Below are 23,708 nucleotides of genomic sequence, written 5' to 3'. Positions count from 1 at the left end.
TCTCCCATCCCCAGGGCACATTCCCAGGTCAACACTCCCCCCTCCCTGCTGCATCACATCGGCACACCCCTGTCGCCCCATTCCCAACTGCTGGCAAACAGAGGCTAGGGACACCATCCCTGCCCATCCTGGCTAATAGCCATTGCTGGACCTATCCTCCATGAATTTATCTAGTTCTTTTTTGAACCCTGTTATAGCCTTGGCCTTCACAACATCTGCTGGCAAGGAGTTGCACAGATTGACTGTGTGTTGTGTGAAAAAATACTTCCTTCTGTTTGTTTTAAACCTGTTGCCTGTTAATTTCATGTGGTGACCCCTAGTCCTTGTGTTATGAGAAGGAGTAAACAACACTCCCTTATTTACTTTCTCCACACCAGTCATGATTTTATAGACCTCTATCATATCTCCCCTTAGTTGTCTCTTTTCCAAGCTGAAAAGTCCCAGTCTTAAGCTCTCCTCATATGGCAGACGAACCATACACCTAATCATTTTTGTTGCCCTTTTCTGAACCTTTTCCAATTCCAATATAAACTTTTTTGAGATGGGGTCACCACACCTGCACGCAGTATTCAAGATGTGGGTGGACCATGGATTTATATAGAGGCAATATGATATTTTCTGTTTTATCTTTCCCTTTCTTTACAATTCCCTACGTTGTTTGCTTTTTTGACAGCCGTTGCACACTGAGTGGATGTTTTCAGAGAACGATCCACAATGACTCCAAGATCTCTGTCTCGAGCGGTAACAGCTAGTTTAGACCCCATCACTGTGTATGTGTAGTTGGGATTCTGTTTTCCAATGTCCCTACATGCTGGTGCTGTTCCTTTGTGCTCCTCCTTTGCTATGTGCTCATGTTTCTGCGTTCGATCTGTGCTGGGCAATGCCAGGCCCTGGCAGGCTCATAGCAAAGGCACCCACCTGGGACGGCTCCCTCCACCACGTGCCCAGTGAAAATCTCCTGCTGGAACAGGGGCCGGTTGTCGTTCTGGTCCACCACAACAATCTCCAGGTCGGTGGGGTCTTCCAGGGTCGCACCCCCCAGGTCTAGGGCAAAGGCCCTCAGCTGGGCACAGGGCAGAGAACAGGCATCAGCCGCAGCTCTCGGCTCCTTACGGGCCACCGGACAATAGCACACTTCACTGCCAATTAACTGGGTCCAGGACTGTGCCAGTCCCAGCCGCTGCCAGCAGGCGGCACTGTAGGGAACTGTGCTGGAGTGGAGGCCGTAGAGAAAACAGCTTCTCCCAGCAGGAGGCGCTGTAGGGCATGACTGGGCATGCTGGGTCTGGAGAGCTCACACCTGTCCCACGCCAGGCTCCCAGCAGGAGGCGCTGTAGGGCATGCTGGGTCGGGAGAGCTCACACCTGTCCCACGCCAGGCTCCCAGCAGGAGGCGCTGTAGGGCATGCTGGGTCGGGAGAGCTCACACCTGTCCCTCGCCAGGCTCCCAGCAGGAGGCGCTGTAGGGCATGCGGGGTCGGGAGAGCTCACACCTGTCCCACGCCAGGCTCCCAGCAGGAGGCGCTGTAGGGCATGCGGGGTCGGGAGAGCTCACACCTGTCCCACGCCAGGCTCCCAGCAGGAGGCGCTGTAGGGCATGCGGGGTCTGGAGAGCTCACACCTGTCCCACGCCAGGCTCCCAGCAGGAGGCGCTGTAGGGCATGCGGGGTCGGGAGAGCTCACACCTGTCCCACGCCAGGCTCCCAGCAGGAGGCGCTGTAGGGCATGACTGGGCATGCTGGGTCGGGAGAGCTCACACCTGTCGCACACCAGGCTCCCAGCAGGAGGCGCTGTAGGGCATGCGGGGTCTGGAGAGCTCACACCTGTCCCACACCAGGCTCCCAGCAGGAGACACTATGTTCCCCCCCGCTAGCCGGGGGTGTGCGTGTCACACAGCAGCAAAAGCAGAGGAGGCCGAGCTGCACGCAGGGAGGGGCTCTTACCCGGAAGCGGTCGTTCTTCTCCCGGTCCAGCATGGTGTTGAGGAAGACCTTCCCGCTGAACTTGTCGATGGAGAAGATGCCCAGGGGCTCCTCGTCCACACCTGGCCCCTTGATGCTGTAGATGACACCCCCAGGCAGCTGCTTATCTGACTTGATCTGCCAGAGGGACATGTGAAAATAAACCCACAGGGCTGGCAACCTCTTGCCTGGCACCCATCCCCAGCCTGGCCCCCTGGGACAAGTGCAGGCCCAGCCATCCTGGGAGCAAGAGGTCTAGGGGTGGGTGGCTGCCTGGATTGGCCCCTGAGCCACGCAGCTGCAAGGCATTACCAGCAGCCATGGATGCCCAGCACATCACCGGAAGGTGGGCTCAGGCTTGGTGAGGGCGTGGCTCAGTGTGTGTGTGCGTGTGTAATTGTGGTAAGGAGTGGGAATGCGATAGTGGATGAGTGTGTGTGCATGTGTGCAATGGTGGAGGTTTGTGCATGCGCGCATGTGTATGAAGGTGGACACGTGTATGTGTGTGATGGTGGATGGGTGTGTGTGTAATGGTGGATGGGTGTGTGTGATGGTGGATGGGTGTGTGTGATGGTGGATGGGTGTGTGCGATGGTGGATGGGTGTGTGCGATGGTGGATGGGTGTGTGTGTGATGGTGGATGGGTGTGTGTGATGGTGGATGGGTGTGTGCGATGGTGGATGGGTGTGTGTGATGGTGGATGGGTGTGTGCGATGGTGGATGGGTGTGTGCGATGGTGGATGGGTGTGTGTGATGGTGGATGGGTGTGGGCAATGGTGGATGGGTGTGTGTGTGATGGTGGATGGGTGTGTGCGATGGTGGATGGGTGTGTGTGATGGTGGATGGGTGTGTGCGATGGTGGATGGGTGTGTGTGATGGTGGATGGGTGTGTGTGATGGTGGATGGGTGTGTGCGATGGTGGATGGGTGTGTGTGATGGTGGATGGGTGTGTGTGTGATGGTGGATGGGTGTGTGCAATGGTGGATGGGTGTGTGCGATGGTGGATGGGTGTGTGTAATGGTGGATGGGTGTGTGTGTAATGGTGGATGGGTGTGTGTGTGATGGTGGATGGGTGTGTGCGATGGTGGATGGGTGTGTGTAATGGTGGATGGGTGTGTGCGATGGTGGATGGGTGTGTGCGATGGTGGATGGGTGTGTGCGATGGTGGATGGGTGTGTGCGATGGTGGATGGGTGTGTGTGATGGTGGATGGGTGTGTGCGATGGTGGATGGGTGTGTGTGATGGTGGATGGGTGTGTGCGATGGTGGATGGGTGTGTGTGTAATGGTGGATGGGTGTGTGTGTAATGGTGGATGGGTGTGTGTGTAATGGTGGATGGGTGTGTGCGATGGTGGATGGGTGTGTGTGATGGTGGATGGGTGTGTGTGTAATGGTGGATGGGTGTGTGCGATGGTGGATGGGTGTGTGTGATGGTGGATGGGTGTGTGCGATGGTGGATGGGTGTGTGCGATGGTGGATGGGTGTGTGTGATGGTGGATGGGTGTGTGTGATGGTGGATGGGTGTGTGCGATGGTGGATGGGTGTGTGTGATGGTGGATGGGTGTGTGCGATGGTGGATGGGTGTGTGTGTAATGGTGGATGGGTGTGTGTGTAATGGTGGATGGGTGTGTGTGTAATGGTGGATGGGTGTGTGCGATGGTGGATGGGTGTGTGTGATGGTGGATGGGTGTGTGTGTAATGGTGGATGGGTGTGTGCGATGGTGGATGGGTGTGTGTGATGGTGGATGGGTGTGTGCGATGGTGGATGGGTGTGTGCAATGGTGGATGGGTGTGTGTGTAATGGTGGATGGGTGTGTGTGATGGTGGATGGGTGTGTGTAATGGTGGATGGGTGTGTGTGTAATGGTGGATGGGTGTGTGTGATGGTGGATGGGTGTGTGTGTAATGGTGGATGGGTGTGTGTGTGATGGTGGATGGGTGTGGGCATGTCTGATGGTGGATGGGGGTGCGTGTGCAATGATTGTTCGTGTGTGATGGAGTGTGGAGGTGGATATGACTAGTGGATGAGCGTGTGTGTGATGGTGGATCGGGATGGATGTGTTTGTGTGTGAGATGGTGGAGAGTGGCTGCGTGTGCAATGGTGGATGGGTGTGTGTGCAGTTGTAGATTTGTGTGTACATGATGGGAGGGCTGGGTGTGTGTCTGACACAATTTGGGGAGGGGGGCACAGCCCGGGAGTGAGGGCCAACCTACATCCCTCCCCTATAGCCTGGATGCTGGATGACCCCTGAGGTGAGGAGAAGCCCAGTGTACATGTTTCTGCCTCTGCCATGGCCTCTGGCCTCCCCAGGTCTGATGCCCCACAGCTGCCCTTGCCAGGCCGAGCAGCGGGGGAGCCTGGCCCGCACCATATGCAGCCCAGCTCTGGAGCCCTGGGCCATTGCAGCACCTGCCCTGGGCTGCTCAGGCCGGGCCAGGGCAGCACATACCTGCACCAGGAGGTGGGGGATGCGCTTGTGGTTCTCGGACACGCTGATGGGTGGGATCACCCAGGCCCTCTTCACCCTGCTGGGCCCAGCTCGCTGTCGCCACGGATACAGGACCAGGGGGCTGGCGGGGAGCCCAGCCTCCCCCTGGGAGAGGTTGATGCCCTGTTGGGACAGAGGCTGAGGTCAGGCCATCCCATGGTCACCCCGGCTGCCACTTGCTGGCTCCCCCGCCCTGGCCTGCCCTCCCCACCTGGGCACGCGCTGGGCAGGAAGCGGTGGGAGTGGCAGTCGGTCATTCGCCCCACCTGGGTATTTGGTGAGGGCGTGGAACGGGCGATAGCCACGGTTCAGATCCCGGGGCTCAGAACAGAGCCAATGGCCCTGGTATTTCTCTGCTCCCCCTCCGGCGGGAGCCCATGTCAGCTCTGCAGGCTGGGTGCGGTGGGGAGGCTCTGAGGCAAGATCGGTCTCCTCCGCACTCAGGCTGTGCTGGCAGCAGCGAAGGGGGGCGCATGGCTCCAGAGCCTGGGGATGCGAGGCAACCCCACCCTCGCCCTCAGCCCTGGTCCCCGCCCGGCGCTGCTGGTGGGGGCTCTTCCCAGCGGTAAGGCTGCAGCAGCATCTTGTGCCCATTTGGTGCCTGTGACAGGCAATGCCCAGCTCCTCCTGGGGGATTCCCCTCGCCCAGGGTTTCCTCTCTACAGAGGCTTATCCCCTCTCTCCTGCTCCATGGGGCTGCGCTGTTCTGGACAGGGAAGGGCTGCCGGAGGCAACAACACTGCCGGCTGAGAGCACAGCAGGCTGGATGTCAGAATCCTTGAGAGACACCCATAGGGACAGCCCAGCACAAGAACCCCTGGCTATTCTTAGGCGCCGATTGTGGAATTTTCCTGCACGGGGCGCACACGTTGTTACATGCTGTGCACCCAAACAGCTGCCGTCCTGGAAAGGAATGTTAATCCGTACTATACTCTTCTGCTGCAAGGCGCTGGAACTGGGTGCAAAATACCTTATTTTAAGCTACCCTTAGCCACATGTGTCAGAGCATCAAAGGACCGAGAGATGAACACATCTGGTGTGCATAAGCAAGCTCTGTAGCCAGTCCATATCTGGTACAGAAACACATGACATGGTGTCAGAAGTAAATTAAGAACAGAAAGAAAACAGCAACCAAGGTTGCAAACAAAAGCAACGAATCAACAAAGGTTGTAGGGTCTCATACGCATACCACTAAGTCCCAGAGACCTTCAGCATTGACAAACCTTCAGACTGGAAACAAGATTTCGCATTACAAACAAGCCCCACAAAGAAACTGAAGCTATCTGGGTATCTTCTCTAATTTATGCTATGGGGAAGCAGGCAGAGCGTAGCTTTAAATACTTTGACTTTATTGGGAGATAATCACAAAGATGACAAGGAAAGGGGGCTGGCTATGCTAGATGCACAGTTTATACGTCAGAGAAATGGGCATTACAAAAGGGCACATTTTCCCCAGAGAATTCAAGGGCCAGGAGAAAACGGTAATGGGTTTATAAGAGCTCTGCATACATGAGCTGAAAACTGTGACCTGGGAAATGCAAACCACGAAAAGAGCCAAAACAGGCTGGTTAACTGATTAAAACCCTTTTGCAGCAAGTACAACTGAAGAGCAATTCAGCCTCAGCCACAGATAGCAAAGCACCCTCAGCATGAGACAGGAAACCCAAGAGCAACAATGTGAAACATGAAAAACAATAAACTAGCCTAGAAGCTGTTAACAGATGCAGCATGAGCGCCAAAAGTCATTGCCACGCAACTCCTGTGGCAAGGAGAGAGCCCTCCTTGGCATGTTCTTCGGTAACAGGTCTGGTCTGGTCACAGAGCTTGTTACACGCCCCACACATGTTCAGCCGAAGACCCTTTCATGCTCTGCCAGGTATGGCTGACCTGAACTTAAATAAGTGCCACCCACTGGCTGAACAGTATAATGCAAAAAGAACAGGAGGACTCGTGGCACCTTAGAGACTAACACATTTATTTGACAGGTGTCAGAGAAGCAGCCCTGTTAGTCTGTATCTGCAAAAAGAAAAGGAGGACTCGTGGCACCTTAGAGACTAACCCATTTATTTGAGCATGAGCTTTCGTGATGAAGTGAGCTGTAGCTCACGGAAGCTTGCGCTCAAATAAATGGGTTAGTCTCTAAGGTGCCACAAGTCCTCCTTTACATTTATTTGAGCATCAGCTTTCGAGAGCTACAGCTCACTTCACAAAAGCTGATGCTCAAATAAATTGGTTAGTCTCTAAGGGGTGACAGAAGTCCTCCTTTTCTGTTTGCAGATGCAGACGAACACGGCTGCTACTCTGAAACCAGTATAATACAGTTTAGCATTCCATTACGCTCCCAGGCTAAGAGGAACCAATTCCAGCCCACGTGCGCAAGGTGTGGAAAAAGTCTAGCCAGAGATCCGTGCTGTAATACATGCACGAAATATGGACAGTTTGCAGCTGTTTGCAGCACCAAAGCATTCAAGGAGCTGACTCGTATTACAGACAATCAGTTTCCACAGTATGCATCCAATGAAGTGAGCTGTAGCTCACGAAAGCTTATGCTCAAAATAAATTGATTAGTTTCTAAGGTGCCACAAGTCCTCCTTTTCTTTTTGTGAATACAGACTAACATGGCTGTTACTCTGAAACCAGACAATCAAGAGCCATTGTTCCTGGGATTCTGCCATTGTGATGCCATAGAGCCTGCCTGGAGAGGGCAGCTGAATATTCATGGCAAGACAATTGACTTTAAAATTGACTCAGAAGCTGATGTCACAGTCATCTCAGAAGGGATTTACAGTCACCTTCTACAGCAGCAGTCACCTGACACAGCTATGACTAGCTCTGGAGGGATTCTGATCTGCATAGGCCAGTTCACCACCGAAACAATTCACAAAGACAAAAGCTATGTGTTCGGAGTGCATGTGATCAAAGGACCACAGACCTCCAGCCTTCTTAGCTGCAGCGTGGCAGCCAGGAAGAGCCCACTGAGAAAGGTGGAGCAACGTGTTAGAATATTTTTTGATATTGGTGTTTTGGAAGGCGATCCAGTACAAATAACCCTGAGAGACAATGCCAAACCATAGAGTGTGCATACACCTTGCAGGATTCCTATCCCATTACTTCATAAAGTGGAAAAAGGTAAAGAGACTGGACTGGAGTGGCATAATTGAGAAAATCACTGAGTCAACAGCGTGGTGTGACATGATGGTACCAGTCATAAAGAAAAATGAAAAAATACCTATCTGTGCGGATCTTAAAAGACTTAATGAAGCAGCTGTGGGAGATAACATGGGATGACTTCCTCCCCAAAGGGAAAGCAGCTACTGTGTTCTCCAAGCTGGATGCCTCAAGTGGATTCTGGCAAATTTCTTTAGCCAAATAAAGTGCTAAATGGACTACATTTATCACACCCTTCGGGAGATTTTTGCTTTAGAAGATTACCTTTGGGGATTACCAGTGCCCCTGAGATTTTCCTAAGAAAGACGGCAGAACTGTTACTGAACATATATGGAGCTGTTTTCATGGATGATATTCTGACAGATGGATTTTCGATGGAAGAACACACCAAACCCTCAACAAAATGCTAAGCCTAATCAGTCAGTCTGGGCTCAAGCTAAACAAGGAAAAATGCATTTTCCACCTCTCCCAAATCAAGATTTTGGCACAGACAATAAGGCCAGACCCATTCCTAGCCCCGAGAAAGTAAAAGCAATTTGAGAATTGAATGCATCAGCTAATGTACTAGAACTGAGATGTATACTGTGGATGGTAAATTACCTTGGGTCAATACCTATGAGACCTTTCTACAGTGACAGAACCACTGAATGGGCTGTTGAAGTCCAACCCATCTTGGCTATGGGGACCAAATCAAGTAATTGCTTCCAAAAAGGTAAAAGAAATGAACTCATCAGCTCCAGTTCTTCAGTACTACGATGTGAACAAACCCACAACGGTCAGTGCAGATGCGAACAGCTATGGCATGGGTGGTGCATTGTTGTGACAACATGGTTCAGCGTGGAAGCCAGTTGCATTTTGTTCTCGCACACTCACCGAAGCAGAAAAACAACACGCACCGATTGAAAAGGAGCCTGGCAAGTGTATGGGCATGTGAGAACTTTTACAGCTACTGCGCGGATTGGATTATGCTGTAGCTCACGAAAGCTTATGCTCAAATAAATTGGTTAGTCTCTAAGGTGCCACAAGTACTCCTTTTCTTTTTGCAAATACAGACTAACATGGCTGTTACTCTGAAACCTTTACAGATAATAGACCATAAACTGCCTTGTTACTATCATCAGCAGAAAAGACCTGGCTTAAGCATCGCTGAGATACCAGCATCTATTGATAAGGTTCATGCAATTAAAACCAATTGCTAAATATGTTCCTGGGAAAAATCTGGTGGTAGCATACACTCTGTCACGGAGGCCAGCATCACACTCAACTATCTGTGAGCTCGAAGATGACGTAAAGGTGGCCATGGATGCTATGGACACACATAGACCAGTGTCAGAAAGGAGACTACGCCAACTACAAAAAGTAACCTTAACAGACACGTAACTTCAGGAAGTTCTAAGTAACATTCGGGGCAGCTGGCCCATATGTCTAAAGGACACTAAGGATGTGACAAGCGACTACTTTGTCGTGAATGGACAATTAAGTAAGTCAAATGGACTCACGATTAAAGGTGATTGCATTGTAATTCCAAATGAAATGAGAGGAGAAATCCTAAACATCATCCATGAAGGACATCAAGGATTAACTAATGCCACGAACAGGCCAACCAGTCAGTGTAGTGACGGGGCATCAGTGAGGACCTGAAGCATCGGCATGTGAACATTGCCAAGCTAACAGACCAACACAACACAAATAACCTTTAATAACAACACCTCAGCCAGACAGACCTTGGATGGGACTAGCTGCAGATTTATGTGAATTCAGAGGATGTCACTACTTGGTCGTCATGGACTATATTTCTAGTTACATAGAAATAATGTACTTGAAAGATATAACATGTTGCAGTGTTATTGAGAAACTGAAGTGCACTTTTGCTCACGTTGGTATTCCAGAACAATTAGTGATGGACAATGGACCACAATACACTGCAGCAACATTTAAAGTCAGAGGTGGACAAACTACGGCCCGCGGGCCACATCCGGCCAGCGGGACCATCCTGCCCGGCCCCTGAGCTCCTGGCCCGGGAGGCTAGCCCCCTGCCCCTCCCCTGCTGTTCTCCCTCCCACGCAGCCATGTGGCATGGCAAGGGGGCGACGGTGGCGTGGGTGTGTGCATGGCGGTGGGGGGGTTGGGTAGGGGATCCTGGGGGGCAGTCAGGGGACAGGGAGCAGGGGCAGTTAGGGGTGGGGGGTCCCAGGAGACAGTCAGCGGACAGGGAGCGGTTGGATGGGTCAGAGGTTCTGGGATGGTCAGGGGTCAGGGAACGGGGGCGTTGGATAGGGCGTGGGAGTCCCGGGAGGCCTGTCAGGGGGAAGGGGTGCGGATGGGGGTCAGGGCAGTCCAGGGACAGGGAGCAGGGGGCAGTTAGGGGCTGTCGGTCCCGGGGGGCAGTTAGGGGACAGGGAGCAGGGGGAGGATGGATGGGTCAGAGGTTCTGGGGCAGTCAGGGGTTGGGGAACAGTGGGGGTTGGATAGGGTATGGGAGTCCCAGAGGGGGTGTGGGTGTGGATAGGTCAGGGCAGTCAGAGGACAGGGAGCAGGGGGGGTTGGATGGGTTGAGAGGGCGCAGTCGGGGGGGCGGGAAGTGGAAGCGGATGAGGGGGCCAGGCTGTCTGGGGGGCACAGACTTCCCTACCCGGCCCTCCATACAGTTTTGCACCCCGCTGTGGCCCTCGGGCCAAAAAGTTTGCCCACCCCTAATTTAAGTTATTCTGCATGAAATAGGAGTTTGATCATATTACCAGCAGCCCACATTACCCACAAGCAAATGGAGAGGCTGAGAGATCTGTACAGGCAGCCAAGAAAATCCTACAGCAGGAAGATCCATTCCTGGCTCCTCTGAGTTACAGATCAACGCCAATAGCAGCTACTGGCTCTAGCTCCGAAGTGGCCAGACATGAAGAGCGTGGCCAAATTGAATAGAAAGGCTAGAAGAGCTTAGGAACACTCTTACAACCGACATCTGCCAGCTCGAGAACGGCTGGATCTAGACCCTCGTGGCCATGTGCCTAGCTAATTGCGTGGAGAAACAGGATGAACAACTCCAGCCGTTGTGAAGGAAAAGAATGCAGTGCCCAGATCATATGCAATCGAGCCAAGCAATGGAGAGTTTAACAGAAACTGACGACATCTCCCGTTCGACCGCCCCAGAAAGACCAGTCAACAGATGGCGGGCGCAGAACCCGGAGAACTCAAGGATTCCAAACCGACCCCGGGGAGTCATTGCACAGCCAGCTGGTCCAGTGGTTACGCATTCAGGTCGCGTCGTTAGAAAACCAGTCTGAGTCAGAGACACATAAGAGCCAGATACATGCTGAGCTGCAAAGACAGCGTGACAGTGTAAATATGGCAGATGGCAGGGACGTAGCACTCAAAGGGGGAGATGTCATGGAGTGCCAAACTGTATAACACTGTGCAGCCACTGGGTGGCGCTGTCGGTAGAAGATTTTATTTTAAGTGAACCTCAGTCATACCTGGCGGCCCATGAAAGGCTCTCAGGATGGACACAACTGGGGTGTATAAGCAAGCGCCGTAGCCAGACCATATCTGCTACACGAGAACATGACAGCCCTGTGGGTCTCTACGCGCCCTGTACACAACCGGCCGCACTCACGCGTGCCCTCCCTCCACACAGGTGTACTCACGTGCACCTTGAGACTCCCATCAGCCCTGGTCAACCACCACAGACCCCATTACCCCTCCCCAGAGAGTCTCCCTCCCTCGCCACCTGCCATAGCACCCTCCGGCAGCCAAGCTCCCCTCCCTCCCCCCAGCACCTCGCGCCCACTGCGGTCAGCTGTTTCGTGGGGGGTGGGGAGGTGCTGGGGAGGAGGGGGGAGGAGCAGGGACAGGGTGTGCTTTGGGAAGCGGTTGGAAGTGGGCGAGAGGAGGCGGGGTGGGGGTGGGAAGAGGCAGGGCAGGGATTTGGGGGAAGGAGTGAGGTGGGGGCAGGAGCGGGGGTGGGAAGATGTGGCGCGGCGCGGGGATTTGAGCATCCCTGGGGCCCGGAAGAAGCCGGCACCTGTGCCACTTGCCACCCGCAGCCTTTCCTCAGTGTCAGCATCCATCTCAGCCCCTGACCCCAGCGTCCAGGCTGAAACCACTGTCCCGGCAGGAGGAGGCTGAACGAGGCCCTTCCTCCCACTCTGCCGGCGAGTGGCTGACTCTAGAGCAGCTGCTGCCGAGAGATCACAGCCATGCGTCTCTGGAAACACAAGAGCCCTTTGTGGTGGGGCCTCAGAGAGCAGCTGCGTGGGCCTGTGGGAAGAGGGGGGCTCTGGAGGGGCCCTTTGGGCTCAGGAAGGATGGGGGCTGGAGGAGGGGGGCTTTCTCTGGCTCTCACAGGGCAAAGAGGGGAGGTGCGATTGGGGCCAGGGTCTGGCCTCAGTCCCCCTGACCCAGGAGCCTGCAGACCAAGGCCCTGGCAGCACGGCCGCACCTAGTGATGCTGCTCGAGGGGCATGCGTGTCACAGGCATGGTGGGCGGGCAGAACCTCGGGCTGGCGCATCCCTTGTTATATGCAAATGATGCTTCTGGTGGAGAATTTGTGAGCTACCTGCAGGGGGCCTCGCTGGGTCTGTTGCACATGTGCATGATGGGTGTGCTCCTTGCACACTCGCCATGCAGGCTGCACCATGCTTGGGTGTGTACTGCCCCCAGACAAGTGCAGCAGGAATTCTGGACGTGTGTGTAACTGGGCACTGCCTGCATGTAGCATGTGAGCTGCAAGCTCAAGCTGTGCGTGCGTGCGAGGGAGAGAGAGATCGAGATCCGGGGTGTGTGTGAGAGCGCTGGTGTGTGCTGCGGGTATCTCTGTGTGTGTGTGTGTGTGTGTGAGATGTATGCCCAGGCCAGTGTGGCTGGGTTTGCAGCAATGAGGCAGTTGCGGGCGCACTTCCGGGTGCCCAGTGCCCGCAAGGACTGGTCGCCGGCCCATCACAGCACCAGACTGAGACCCCACAGCTCATTTCTTTGGGGCTGAAGCAAATGGCTCCTGCCCCAGCCAGACTCGGGGTCGGGGGCCTCCATTGCTCAGCTGGGCAGGAAGAGGGACCGCACTAATCCTGGGTTCCCACAGGCCCCAGGGGACGGCTGGGGCAGGGAGGGCACAGACAGCGCCGGCCCTGCTGGCTATAAATAGAGGCAAGTGCCTGGGTGTGTGCTGGGAACATGCTGCCAGGAGCGCAGGCAGCTGCGGGTGACCTCGGGGCTTAACCCAGGGGGTTTAAGCAGAGAATCCAAATAAACCTGAAGGCGAGTGGAATTCAGGGGCCCCCCGGCACGGAGCCTGAGAGCAGCCTCCGGCTCCCTTCCCCTGCTTGGGGCAATGGGGGCCTGCGCTCAGCTGCCTTGGCAACTCAGAGCCCCCCCCACTTAGGGCGGGCAGGAAATTGGAAACACCACCCCCCCCCCGGCCCCCAGTACAGGTATTTGCTGAGGATTCACTGTTCCTGACTGGACCCCACCCTCCCAAATGGGGGTTAAGAAAGTTGAGGGAAGAGAAAGAACAAGCAGGGCTGGAGAGTCAGACGCTGGCCCCCTTTCAGCTCTGGTGGGGCCCCTCAGTCCTGATCCACAGCCCCCCGTTATCCCAGCCCCGTGCCCCCCAACTCTGCCAATGCCCCTCAGTCCTGATCTGCAGCCCCCCGTTATCCCAGCACTGTGCCCCCCAACTCTGCCAATGCCCCTCAGTCCTGATCCGCAGCCCCCCGTTATCCCAGCCCTGTGCTCCCCAACTCTGCCAATGCCCCTCAGTCGTGATCCACAGCCCCCATTATCCCAGCACTGTGCCCCCCAACTCTGCCAATGCCCATCAGTCGTGATCCACAGCCCCCATTATCCCAGCACTGTGCCCCCCAACTCTGCCAATGCCCGTCAGTCGTAATCCGCAGCCCCCCGTTATCCCAGCTCTGTGCTCCCCAGCTCTGCCAATGCCCCTCAGTCCTGATCCATAGCCCACCGTTATCCCAGCCCCTGTTATCCCAGCCCTGTGCCCTCCAACTCTGCCAATGCCCCTCAGTCCTGATCCATAGCCCACCGTTATCCCAGCCCCTGTTATCCCAGCCCTGTGCCCCCCAACTCTGCCAATGCCCCATAGTTGTTATCCACAGCCCCCCGTTATCCCTGTCCCCGTTATCCCAGCCCTGTGCCCCCCAACTCTGCCAATGCCCCTCAGTCCTGACCCGCAGCTCCTCCATTATCCCAGCCCACTGCCCCCCCCAGCTCTGCCGACACCCCCTTAGCCGTGACTCGCAGCCACCCTTCCCCAGCTAGTCCAGTCCCGAGCCCCGCGGTGCCCTGAGGCGCTGCTCCCTGGTAGCAGCGGTTGCTGGCCCTGCTGCCATGGCATTTAAGACCCAGGGAAGCCTTTTGCTGCTTCACTGACTCATTCTTCCCATTCTAAGCCCATTTTTGGTAAAAAAGTTGCATCTGGGGCTCTTGTTGTTCTGGGCAAAGCCCAGTGGGGCTGGGAACATGAGTCACAGCGGCTAGGGTCACACTGCCCGTTTCCCACTGCCAGCCGCAGCCTGGGAGCACTGCGCGGCCCCGTGCCCCAGAGAAGCCACCATCCCACCACTGCCACCCCCAGACCCCACAGCATTGGCGGGGGGCGTTAAAGGGGAGATGTCCCCCGGCAAGAATGCAGCTGGTCCCAAGGGAACCTCCCCCCGAATGCCCTGAGATGAGCTATGCCTGCCTGTCACAATCACCTCTCCCACGAGCGCCACCCAGCCAGGATCTGTGTGCGCAGCACCCAGTGCAACGGGCCCCACCCTGCCCGGGGCTCAGTGGCAGCTCCGAGGGGCTGGGGTGAGCACTCCCTCGGAGCAGGGCTAACGTGAGCCAAACGGACTCCCAGCTCCTTGGCCCCTGTGGCTTGCTGAGCGCTGCTGTAATGCAAGCACCGGCTGTGGAAGGTGCAGGGCGCTGAGCTCCGACTGCGTGGCCAGCGCTGGGAGCGTTCGGGGCGCCTCTGACACAGGAGGCTGCTCCCGAATCCCCAAAGGGGAGGAGTTGGAAGGGGCAGGACATTGCACCGCCCCCCCCCCCCCGCTGGAATGCAGCAGCTGGTCCCCTCCGCGGCACCCCAACTCGCAGCCCATGCGGTGAGGGCTGGCCGAGTGGCCGTGCTTCCAGGGAGTTATTCTCCTGTACTCCCCTGGAAATGGGTGATGGTGTCTGGACAGAGCGGGGAGTCGCCAGCAGGCCGGGGCTATAGGGACGGCCAGCAAGGCGGGGCCCAAGCCCTGGCCGGTGCTACTGTAAGGCATGAAATAACTAGCAGGCATAACGCCCCCGACGCGCTGTCCAGGCAGGGTGCTGCTCCCACGCTGAGCAGTGTCGGGCTGTTGGCAGCGTGTTCTGGGGCCCGGCTGGCTCAGGGCTGTGGGGCTGTCCCCCACCCTCGGCTGTCCCCGGGCAGGCCAAGCTGGCCGTGCCAGACACTCTTACCCGCGGGTGTGTGTGTGGGGGGTGCAGTGTGGAATGACGGGGGCAGCGTGAGCTCGGTTCCTGATGGGCCAGTCCGGGCCCCAGCAGGCTGACTGAGCCATCGCAGTGGGCCTGGGGGTGCTCTCTGGGTGCCCATCCCGCTCCGCTCACCAGCTGGAGCAGGCCGGGTGGGCTGGGGCACTCTGTGCAGCCGCTGGCCGGGAGCCCGCTCACACATTCCCTCGGCCTGGGAGAATCACACAACTGAGACGCTGTAACCACAGTTCCCAGGGTCACAGAGAAGCCATGGAGCCAGGGCTAAGTCCCTTGGCTCCCAGCCCCAACGCGCTGCGGGCCACGGCCGGGCACCTGGCCGGGGGGAGGGTTGCTCCAGAGGAACTGCTAAGCACACTGGGTTCTGCTCCTCTGGGAGAGGGTGTGCTCCTTGCAGCACAGACATGGGGTGGGGGGAAGGACCCAGTTGCCTCCGTCCTTAGGGCTTACGCACCAGAGATGGGCCCAAAGCCACTGCATGTCTCCTGTGTGCCGGAGAGTCGACACCCACAGGCCAAGGAGGATGGGCCGTGTTTCCCGGCAGGGGGGCATGATGGGCGGCGGGGCCAGCTTTGCACAGTCCCGTGGTGCCTGTTTAGGGGTCACTATGACGCCCACAGGGTCGGACGGGGCCTGGCCGTGCGCACACACCTGTGGGACGTGTCTGGGGATTAGCCTGCCATGGCAGCGAGCATGGGGACAGCTTGGGCACGCCCCGCACATGCGTGTTGTGCATGGACAAGGGACCGACCAGCAGACCCTACGGCTCTGCAAGGTAGGAACTGAAATCCAGGCGCAATGGAGGGACGCACCCAGGCTGGGGACGTTTCCCCTGGCAACGGCAGATGGACCCAACTTGGAAATGCAGCACCATGAACCAGAACGCCCCCAGCCGCCCATCTCAAGGACGCCTTAAGATGGCCACCACCAGACCTCCAGGGCCCCGTCCCTCCCCAGCCTGGCCCCACGCCTTCCCAGGCTGCCTTATTGAGCTCTGGGGGGTGTCTTTGAGTCCTGGGCCTGCCCTACACCCTGCCTTTGAACGGTGGGGTGAGGCGGTGCTGGGGCCGGCCCGCCATGCGGGGATGCCCAGTAGGCAGGGCCATCCGCAGCCCTGGCTGGAGGGGTCAGCACCTCGGGCTGTGCAGCGGGGCGGATGCCACTAGGACACAAGAGGCTGGGCTTTGGCTGCATCTCTGCTCCCCAGCTGGCCCCTGGCCACACCTGCTTTCCTATGCTCAGAAGACCAAACGCCCCCGCACTGGGAACTAAGGCAGGGAGCAGGGGGAGGAGTGTTTTCCCCCCGACAGTGATTCATTTCCTTGCTCAGAAGAGACATTTTTAGAGCTAGCATGAATTTGACCCTTCCAAATATCTGCCACACACGCTCCCCGCTCAGGCCTGTTTGGGCCCGGCTTGGGATTCCAGTGGGACAGCTGGGCAAACACAGCCCCACACTGGCTATAACCACAAGATGCATGGACACCCCTCCCACGGAGACACCCCCCGCCCCTCGCACACTCATACCCGGCCTTGCACACCCACCGTCCCCAGCTCACCAGCGATTTCCATGGCTCCTGCCTGTTAGCCTGGCTTGCTTCATAGCCACCCCTTGCACGCTGGGCGCTGCCAGGCATGGCCGGTGGATGAGGCCCATGGGGCTGGTTATGGGGTCTAGGCAGGACAGTCCTGCCTGCTGGGTTTTCCTTCGCACTGGTACTCTTTCTGTGGGGCCTGTGTTGGCTCTGGGCCCCGCACCAACCGAGGCAGAGAGGAGGTGGCTAGCAGCCCACAGCCGCCTGCCCGAGGGAGCTGGCGGGATGGGGCAGCAGGTTGGCTGTGCGGTGATTACACTGGGTACTGTGTTCCCGGAGTGCACAGCCCAGCCCCTGGGAACAGCCCAGCTCCGCCAGTCAGCGGCAGTGCAGGGCGCGAGCCTGGTTCCCACCGCGCCTCCGCTCCCGGGATGGCAGCCCAGAGGAATGCTGGGAATGGGCTCAGCTGTTCCAGGGAGGGCCCTAAGCCTGGGGGTGTATAAATAGCTGCCATCACTGTCCCCCTGGCCGTAGCAGGGAGAAGGCAGCTGGGCCAGGCTCACTATCCTGCCAGGAAGAAGTGGGGACTCCCCGATACTGGGCCACTCTCTGCAGCCTTGGGCTGACTCTGGGGCCATTTGCCTGCCCCCTCCCCCCATTGAAGATATAGGGTATGTTTACAGGGCAGTAAGACACCTGTGGCTGATCCCGCGGAGGGGGAGGGCCAGCCACGGGTATTTATGGGGCTGTAGACATGCCCGCAGAGGCCTCCTGTCATGGTGGCTGCTGGAGAGGATCTGCAGGAGAGGAAGGGGTTAACACTGGACTGGCTGCGTCTGGCCTCACTGACTGGGCAGTTCAGCTTAGTCCCAAGACTCGGTCCCGAAATCTGCACATGTAACATGACAAAATTGGTGGTCTGCAGCAAAGGGGCCAGGCTGGAATGGCAGGGCGGTGGGGGTTGGCGTTGAGGGGCATTGGCGGAGCTGGGTATAAGGGGAGCTGGGGCCTGGGTCAGGTGGAGGGGAGCCTGGGTTGGGATTGAGGGGCACCAGCCAGGCTGTGTGGGGCCCCGCTGACAGCTTTTTCACATTTCACACCTGTCACTGACTCCCTGGCTGTTGCATGGCCCAGCTGGGCAGCATGACGCCCCCATTGCTATGGGGCTGGGGCACCCCCCAACCTGGGGCAGGGTCTGTGGTCTTAGCAGACTTTGGAAGCACCTTGTGTCAGGGGTGTGGTGTCCCAGATCAGGAGGAGAGGTGGGTCCCTGGCACATGGTGGGACAGGGGGTGTCATGGGTGGTCAGTCTTCATTGGCCTTCTTGTCCAGCCACCCCAAACCCTCCTGCCATTTGCCAGCCCTGGCACCATCCTCCGGCCAGCTCCCATCAGGAGGCAACGGGCGGGAATGGCTGGTCCCTCCTGCTCTACGGTGCACTTTCCCCGCTGCTGGGGACAGGTCAGAGTGTGCCTGGTTCAGGCCTGCGCCCTCCCCTCTGAGGGGAACTGCGGGGCTTAGCCAGCAGCTCCTGCACCTCCATTTGGCACAGCCCTGCCCCAGACCCAGCTCAGCAGGAATCAGCTTTGGAAAACACTCTTGGTTACGTTTCTGTAACAACTGCTAGCAACCTGCCATGAGCTGCTAGACCAGATCCCTACGGCTCCACCAGACCCCCCCTTCCCCCCGGTTCTACCAGACTCCCTTGGTTCTACCAGATCCTCACAGCTCTACCAGACCCACCCCGGTTCTACCAGATCCTCACGGTGCCCCACCGGATCCCCACAGCCACAGCTGACAGACACCGCTTCCAGACAGCCAAAGCCCTCCTGCCATGGTTCCTTTGTGCACACGTGTGCATAGCACAGGAAACCCGCATGGCCACAGTGCTGCTGCCTGGGTGCTACCGAGAGATTTTGGCCACATGGGCATGTGCGAGCGCACATGGATCGTCTATGTCACAGTGTGCGTGTGTAAGAGGCACAGCGTGTGTGGTAAGGTGACGGTGACTATCTGCACGTGTGAACGCACAGTGCACGGCTGTCTCTGTGGATGAGGTGACGGCGGATGCAGGCGTGTGTGTAGGTGACCTTCTGATGGGCCCATGCTCTCCGCTCAGGCCAGTGGGGGTGGGTAGCAGCCTGCTGGTGGCTCTGCAGTGCCCACTCCTGCTTCCTGGGTGTGCATCCAGTCGGGAATCAGGAGCCGTGCAGTGGGGCCATGTGGTGCCAAGTGCCAGAGCGGGCTGCACGGTGCAGCGAGGCCCTGACAGCACCTGGCTCAGCCATTTCCTGGCGGGTGTGTGGGTGTGGGTGTGAGTGAGAGAGAGAGAGAGAGAGAGAGAAGGGGGCTTGTTTTGACTAGGAAACCTGAATGGAGTCGGCCAGGAGGAAATGCTCCCACCAGCTGTCGGCCCACCTGCCTGTCCATCACCAGGGCACTGCCCCTTCCCCCAGCCGTGGAACTGCTGCCAGCCCCCGGGGGGACTAGCAAGGTTAGCAAATGGAAGGGGCAACCAGTCTGTCATGGGGAGAGAGGGAGTTGGGGGCACGCTGAGGGGTGCTGGGGCCGGGGTGGTGGGGGCAGCAGGATTCTGAGAGGGGATTAATTGCTCCTTAAGCCCTGTGTCAAAGGCCCTTTCCCAGTGGGGTCCTGTCTGGAGAGGAGCCCCAGTTTCTCAGGGCTGGTGCACACACAAACCACTTCTGTGGGGCCAGGACTGTCTTGTTCTGTGTTTGTACAGCACCTGGCACCATGGGGTCCTGGGCACTACCTTTATACACCTAATAATGTACGGCGCCTGGCACCAGGGGGTCCTGGGCACTACCGTCATACACCTAATAACATACAGAGCCTGGCACCATGTGGTCCTGGGCACTACCGTCATACACCTAATAACATACAGAGCCTGGCACCATGGGGTCCTGGGCACTACCGTCATACACCTAATAACATACAGAGCCTGGCACCATGGGGTCCTGGCTGTTACTTGTGTGCCTGGGCACAATTAGTAAATCACACATACATACACACATTGCAGAAGCCTGGAACTGGGGGCTCATTCCAGAACCCCAAAGCCCCAGGCACTGAACACACAACAGCTAACACTACTGGGGGGGATGCACCCAGGGAAGGCGGGCTCCCACCAGTCAGAGATGCCCAGACGCTGTGGTGAGGGCCCCCAATATGAGACCCTGGACAGCTAGGGTTAAGGCCGCTCTGTCACTGCATGGGGAGGGCAGCAGGCCTGTCATCGGGAGGCGTGACGCCTTGAAAGCCCCTTTGCCCAGATCTGGTTTCACAACAGCATAAACTGCCCAAGAACTGCTGCAGCCTCCCCCCACCAGTCTCCAGCAGCTGCATTTCCCGGGGGAGGTGGTGACCGGAGGCCCCCCGTCTGTGATATATTCAGTGCATTCAATCCCTTCTCCATAGGGGGGGCGCTCCACCCAGCCACAGGATGGGCCTGCCAGGAGTCCCCAGAGAGCTGGCACAGAGGGATGAGCCCCCCTCCTCCTCCCAGGCTGGCCATGGGCAGAGGTGCTGCTCCTGCTCCCCCGGAGCTCCAGGCTAGGGCTCCCGGTCAACAGGGTTTCTGTTCTGGGCCCCGACCCCGTCTTCCGTGCTCTGCTCCCCACATCCCTGCTCCCTGTGCCGGGACTCAGCTGTCTGTCCCCCCTCCTCCTTCCCCCAGGCTCTGGGAGCAGGGCTCTGGGCTGAGCATGGTTTTGGGGCAGATTATTTCCCCTCAGGCCCCTCCAGAGCCAGTGGGGCTCCCTTCCACACCATCCTGGCTTAAACCCCTCACATCCTCTCCGCGCAGGGGCTGAGCTGGGGCCTGGAGGCTACCAAGCACCCAGCGCCCCTGGGGGTGATGCTGTGGTTTGGATCCCAAGCCCCGGAAGCCCCAAAGCACCGCGAGCCAGAGCGGCTCCATAAACCTGCCTTCGGTGGCCACCGCCCCAGGGCACGGTGCCGCCTGCCACAGAGCCGGGGCTGGGCACCGGGCGTCAGCACATGGCACGCTGCCTGCCCTTACCTGAGCCCAGAGAGGCGCCAGGAGGCAGAAGGCGAGAAGGCAGGGGCTTTCCATCCCGGCCAGTCCCTGTGCCTTGGGCAGGGACCGCAGGGCTCGGAGTGGGAGCGACTCTCTTGTGTGGAGCTCTCCAGTCCGGAGCTAAAATAAACCTGGCGTCTGGCTGAGTGACAGCACATGTGCTGTGCGTGCCGGGGGGGTGGGGGTGGATATTAGGGGGGGGGAGCAGCTGTCCCCATTACACAGTGCTCAGGCTGGCCAAGGTCAGATCTCACCCCTGCCCACTGCACTGGGGGTGGGGTATGGGTTAGGGTTAACACTTTGTGGGCCAGCTCCAAGCACCGGACCGGGACCCCTGCTGGCACTTTAGCCGAGTGCCAGCCGCAGGGCTGCCAGCCAGGCTCAGATGAGCATGCGGTGCCAGGCTAACGCCAATCAGCCGAGACACCCGCCCGCGGCCTGCGCGGAGACTCCCATTTCGCTCCTTTCGGCTTAGTTCGACCGGCTCCTAATCAACGCAGGCTACCGTGCAGCAAGCGCCCTTCAGCCACAGCAGAGCGTCCGCCGAGCCCTTTGCAGCCTAAAGGGAGCCTGCCCTGGCTGAGGGGCCACAAGCGCGTCCCTGCCGGGCCTCAGTTTCCCAGACGCTCACGCTCGCCGTGTCACAGCCACCCGCCCCCAATGGGCGAGGCCCGGTTCCATTGTGGTGCCGTGGCTGCACTGGGGTTTGAACGGCAGGGCCTTTGGCTCCCCACACCCTCTACAGCTGCAGCCCCCCCGTGTTACAAACCAGGGCCCGCAGAGCGTCCCACACAACACACACAGCTCTGCCCTGGAGACAGGGCAACACAGACAGCTCACCCCTCCCTTTGAACCCTGCCACCTGCTCTGAGCCCACCTCAGTCAGGCCCCCGGCTCCTGCCCTGTCTCTGCCCTCCTGGGCCCTGCCCCAATGAACGCACCAGGGTACCTACCCCTCTCTCAGCCTGGGGGCCAGTGTGGGCTCTGCCAGTGTCCTGCAAGAGCCTGGAGCTGTGTCGGGCACAGGGGAAATGGCCAGTTTTGTTAGGGACGGGACAAGTGTGAGGACATTCCCACTTCCGCTAGCCTTCCTCACGGGGCAATGTTCAGGCCACGCGGCTGAGCCGTGTGTGACGGTCCCTGCCCCATCTAAACAGACAGACCCAGGGCCAGGGGAGGGTTGCTGGCCCCCGGGTCACATTGGGGAGCAGCGACACAGAGAGATGCCCTCATTCGCTGCCCGCTGTTGTGAGGGTGGGGAGCCCAGGGGTGTGTGCAGGGAGCCTGGGCTGGCTCTGGCTCTGGCAGGCGAAGGATGGCTCCGAACAGCTGCCACCAGTGACTCAAAGAGCCGCTCGCCAGCCCGAGGGAGAGGGGGTGAGTCTGGGCGCATGGGGTGGGGGGGCAGAGCTGAAGGCAGGGACAGGTGGCAGAGCTGTGTGGGCGCGACAAAGCCGGAATCAGGAGCTGTCTTTGTTTATTTCCTGCCGTTCCCTGTGGATCCTCATCCCTCCACTCAGGGCCTCCGTCCTTCCAGCCAGGGGGGCCTGGGGCTGGCTCCTCTGGAGGGCCGCGCTGCTGCTATATGCCCTGGCCAGAGGGGGCGCTCCCTCCCCTGGAATCAGAGCACATTGCCTCCAGTACACCCCAAGAGCGAGGGGCTGAGTGCCAGGAGTGAGTCCTCTGCCTCCCCTCCATACCCAACCCTGGCCAGCCAGGGGAGCAGGGCACGGCTGGAGTCCTCCCCTGGAAGGTCGCTCTGGTGCTGGGCTTGCCCATTGGCAGCAGGGGCTCCCTGTGGAGTTCCCCACCCCCATGGGTGGCTTTGGCCCATTCCTGGACGAGGCAGCAGGATGGGCCACAGCATGGGCAGGAGCCAATGGTTTGAGGAGGGGTGTGGCTGGCTGGCTGCCTAGCCCCTGCTGTCCCACGAGCCAGAGCCCACCACAGCCATTGCCACCTCCCTGGGGTTCACAGCAGCAGGGCTGGCTCATGAGTAATGGTGCCCCAGGTGAGGAGCATCTTCGGCACTCCACTTCCATTTGTTAAACTTCTGAAAACCTTATTTTTTATTGCATTTGTAGCCCATTTCCTGACTTTGATGCACCATTTGCATGCATGATTTACCCGTCATATAAGATGATAGATTTGCACGCTAGGATCTGTAAAGCTGCATTTATTCACGCCACATGTAAGCAAATAAAAAAATCATTTCCTCTAAGCTTATTGAAACTTTTACATTTTCAGAATAACTGAAATGTACAGTAGAACCTCAGAGTTACGAACTGACCAGTCAACCCCACACCTCGTTTGGAACCGGAAGTACGCAATCAGGCACCCGCAGAGGACCCCCCCACCCCGCCAAAAAAAGTTAATACAGTACAAGGCTGCGTTAAATGTAAAAAAACAGGAAAAGCAGCATTTTGATTCTGCCTAGTAAAGTTTCAAAGAGTCAATGTTCAGTTGTAAACTTTTGAAAGAGCCACCCTAATGGTTTGTTCAGAGTTACAAACAACCTCCGTTCCCGAGGTGTTCGCAACTCTGAGGATCTGGTGTCCAAACATCAAGACACTGGCCTGTGCACCAGCCCTGGGGGGCCAAGTAGTAACTAGGGTTACAGTAGGCGACAGCGTTAGCATGTTAATCCTAGTCCTTTAGTGCAAAAGACGTAATAGTATTTCTTCAACATTATTGCACAGATAGGGGTTCAATCGATATCTCTGGCGTCTCATTAAATATGTCCTTTATTAGTCACTACTTATGCTCGTCAAGTCTTAAACCACACGTACACTTTCACAATTACACACTAAAACAAGGTTCACAGTATCGCAGCTGGGATCTCGCGTCACTTCAGTTTGTTCTTATATCTCACTGCCTGACTGGCGCCGCCCTGCCCCTTATATACCCGCGAGGGCACGGCTGACCGCATTCTAGGAGGTGTGATGAAGTGGGGGGGGTTTCCTGTTATTTCAATGGTTTGCATGCAGAGGGTGTGGGACTGAGTTTCCCTGGGTGTTAC

The 23,708-nt window shown here is 57.7% G+C and overlaps 1 protein-coding gene across 1 annotated transcript in view; it reads right to left on the bottom strand.

Moving 5' to 3' along the window:
- Nucleotides 1-20,799, bottom strand: part of CDH15 (cadherin 15) — a 37,369-nt gene extending 16,570 nt beyond the window's left edge. The window contains exons 1-4 of the mRNA XM_073308233.2: nt 20,672-20,799; nt 4,408-4,569; nt 1,943-2,098; nt 919-1,063 (exon numbers count right to left, since the gene is read on the bottom strand). Coding sequence (XP_073164334.1) covers nt 919-1,063; nt 1,943-2,098; nt 4,408-4,569; nt 20,672-20,725 — 517 coding nt within the window. The 5' untranslated portion in view covers nt 20,726-20,799. The remainder of the gene's footprint in view (nt 1-918; nt 1,064-1,942; nt 2,099-4,407; nt 4,570-20,671) is intronic.
- Between the last annotated feature and the right edge of the window lie 2,909 nt (nt 20,800-23,708).

The sequence above is a fragment of the Lepidochelys kempii genome, chromosome 12 (assembly GCF_965140285.1).
Source record: "Lepidochelys kempii isolate rLepKem1 chromosome 12, rLepKem1.hap1, whole genome shotgun sequence".
In the NCBI taxonomy this organism is placed as follows: domain Eukaryota; kingdom Metazoa; phylum Chordata; order Testudines; family Cheloniidae; genus Lepidochelys; species Lepidochelys kempii.
The sequence above is the reverse complement of the archived record's forward strand: the minus strand, read 5'-3'. Positions and strand labels throughout refer to the sequence as shown.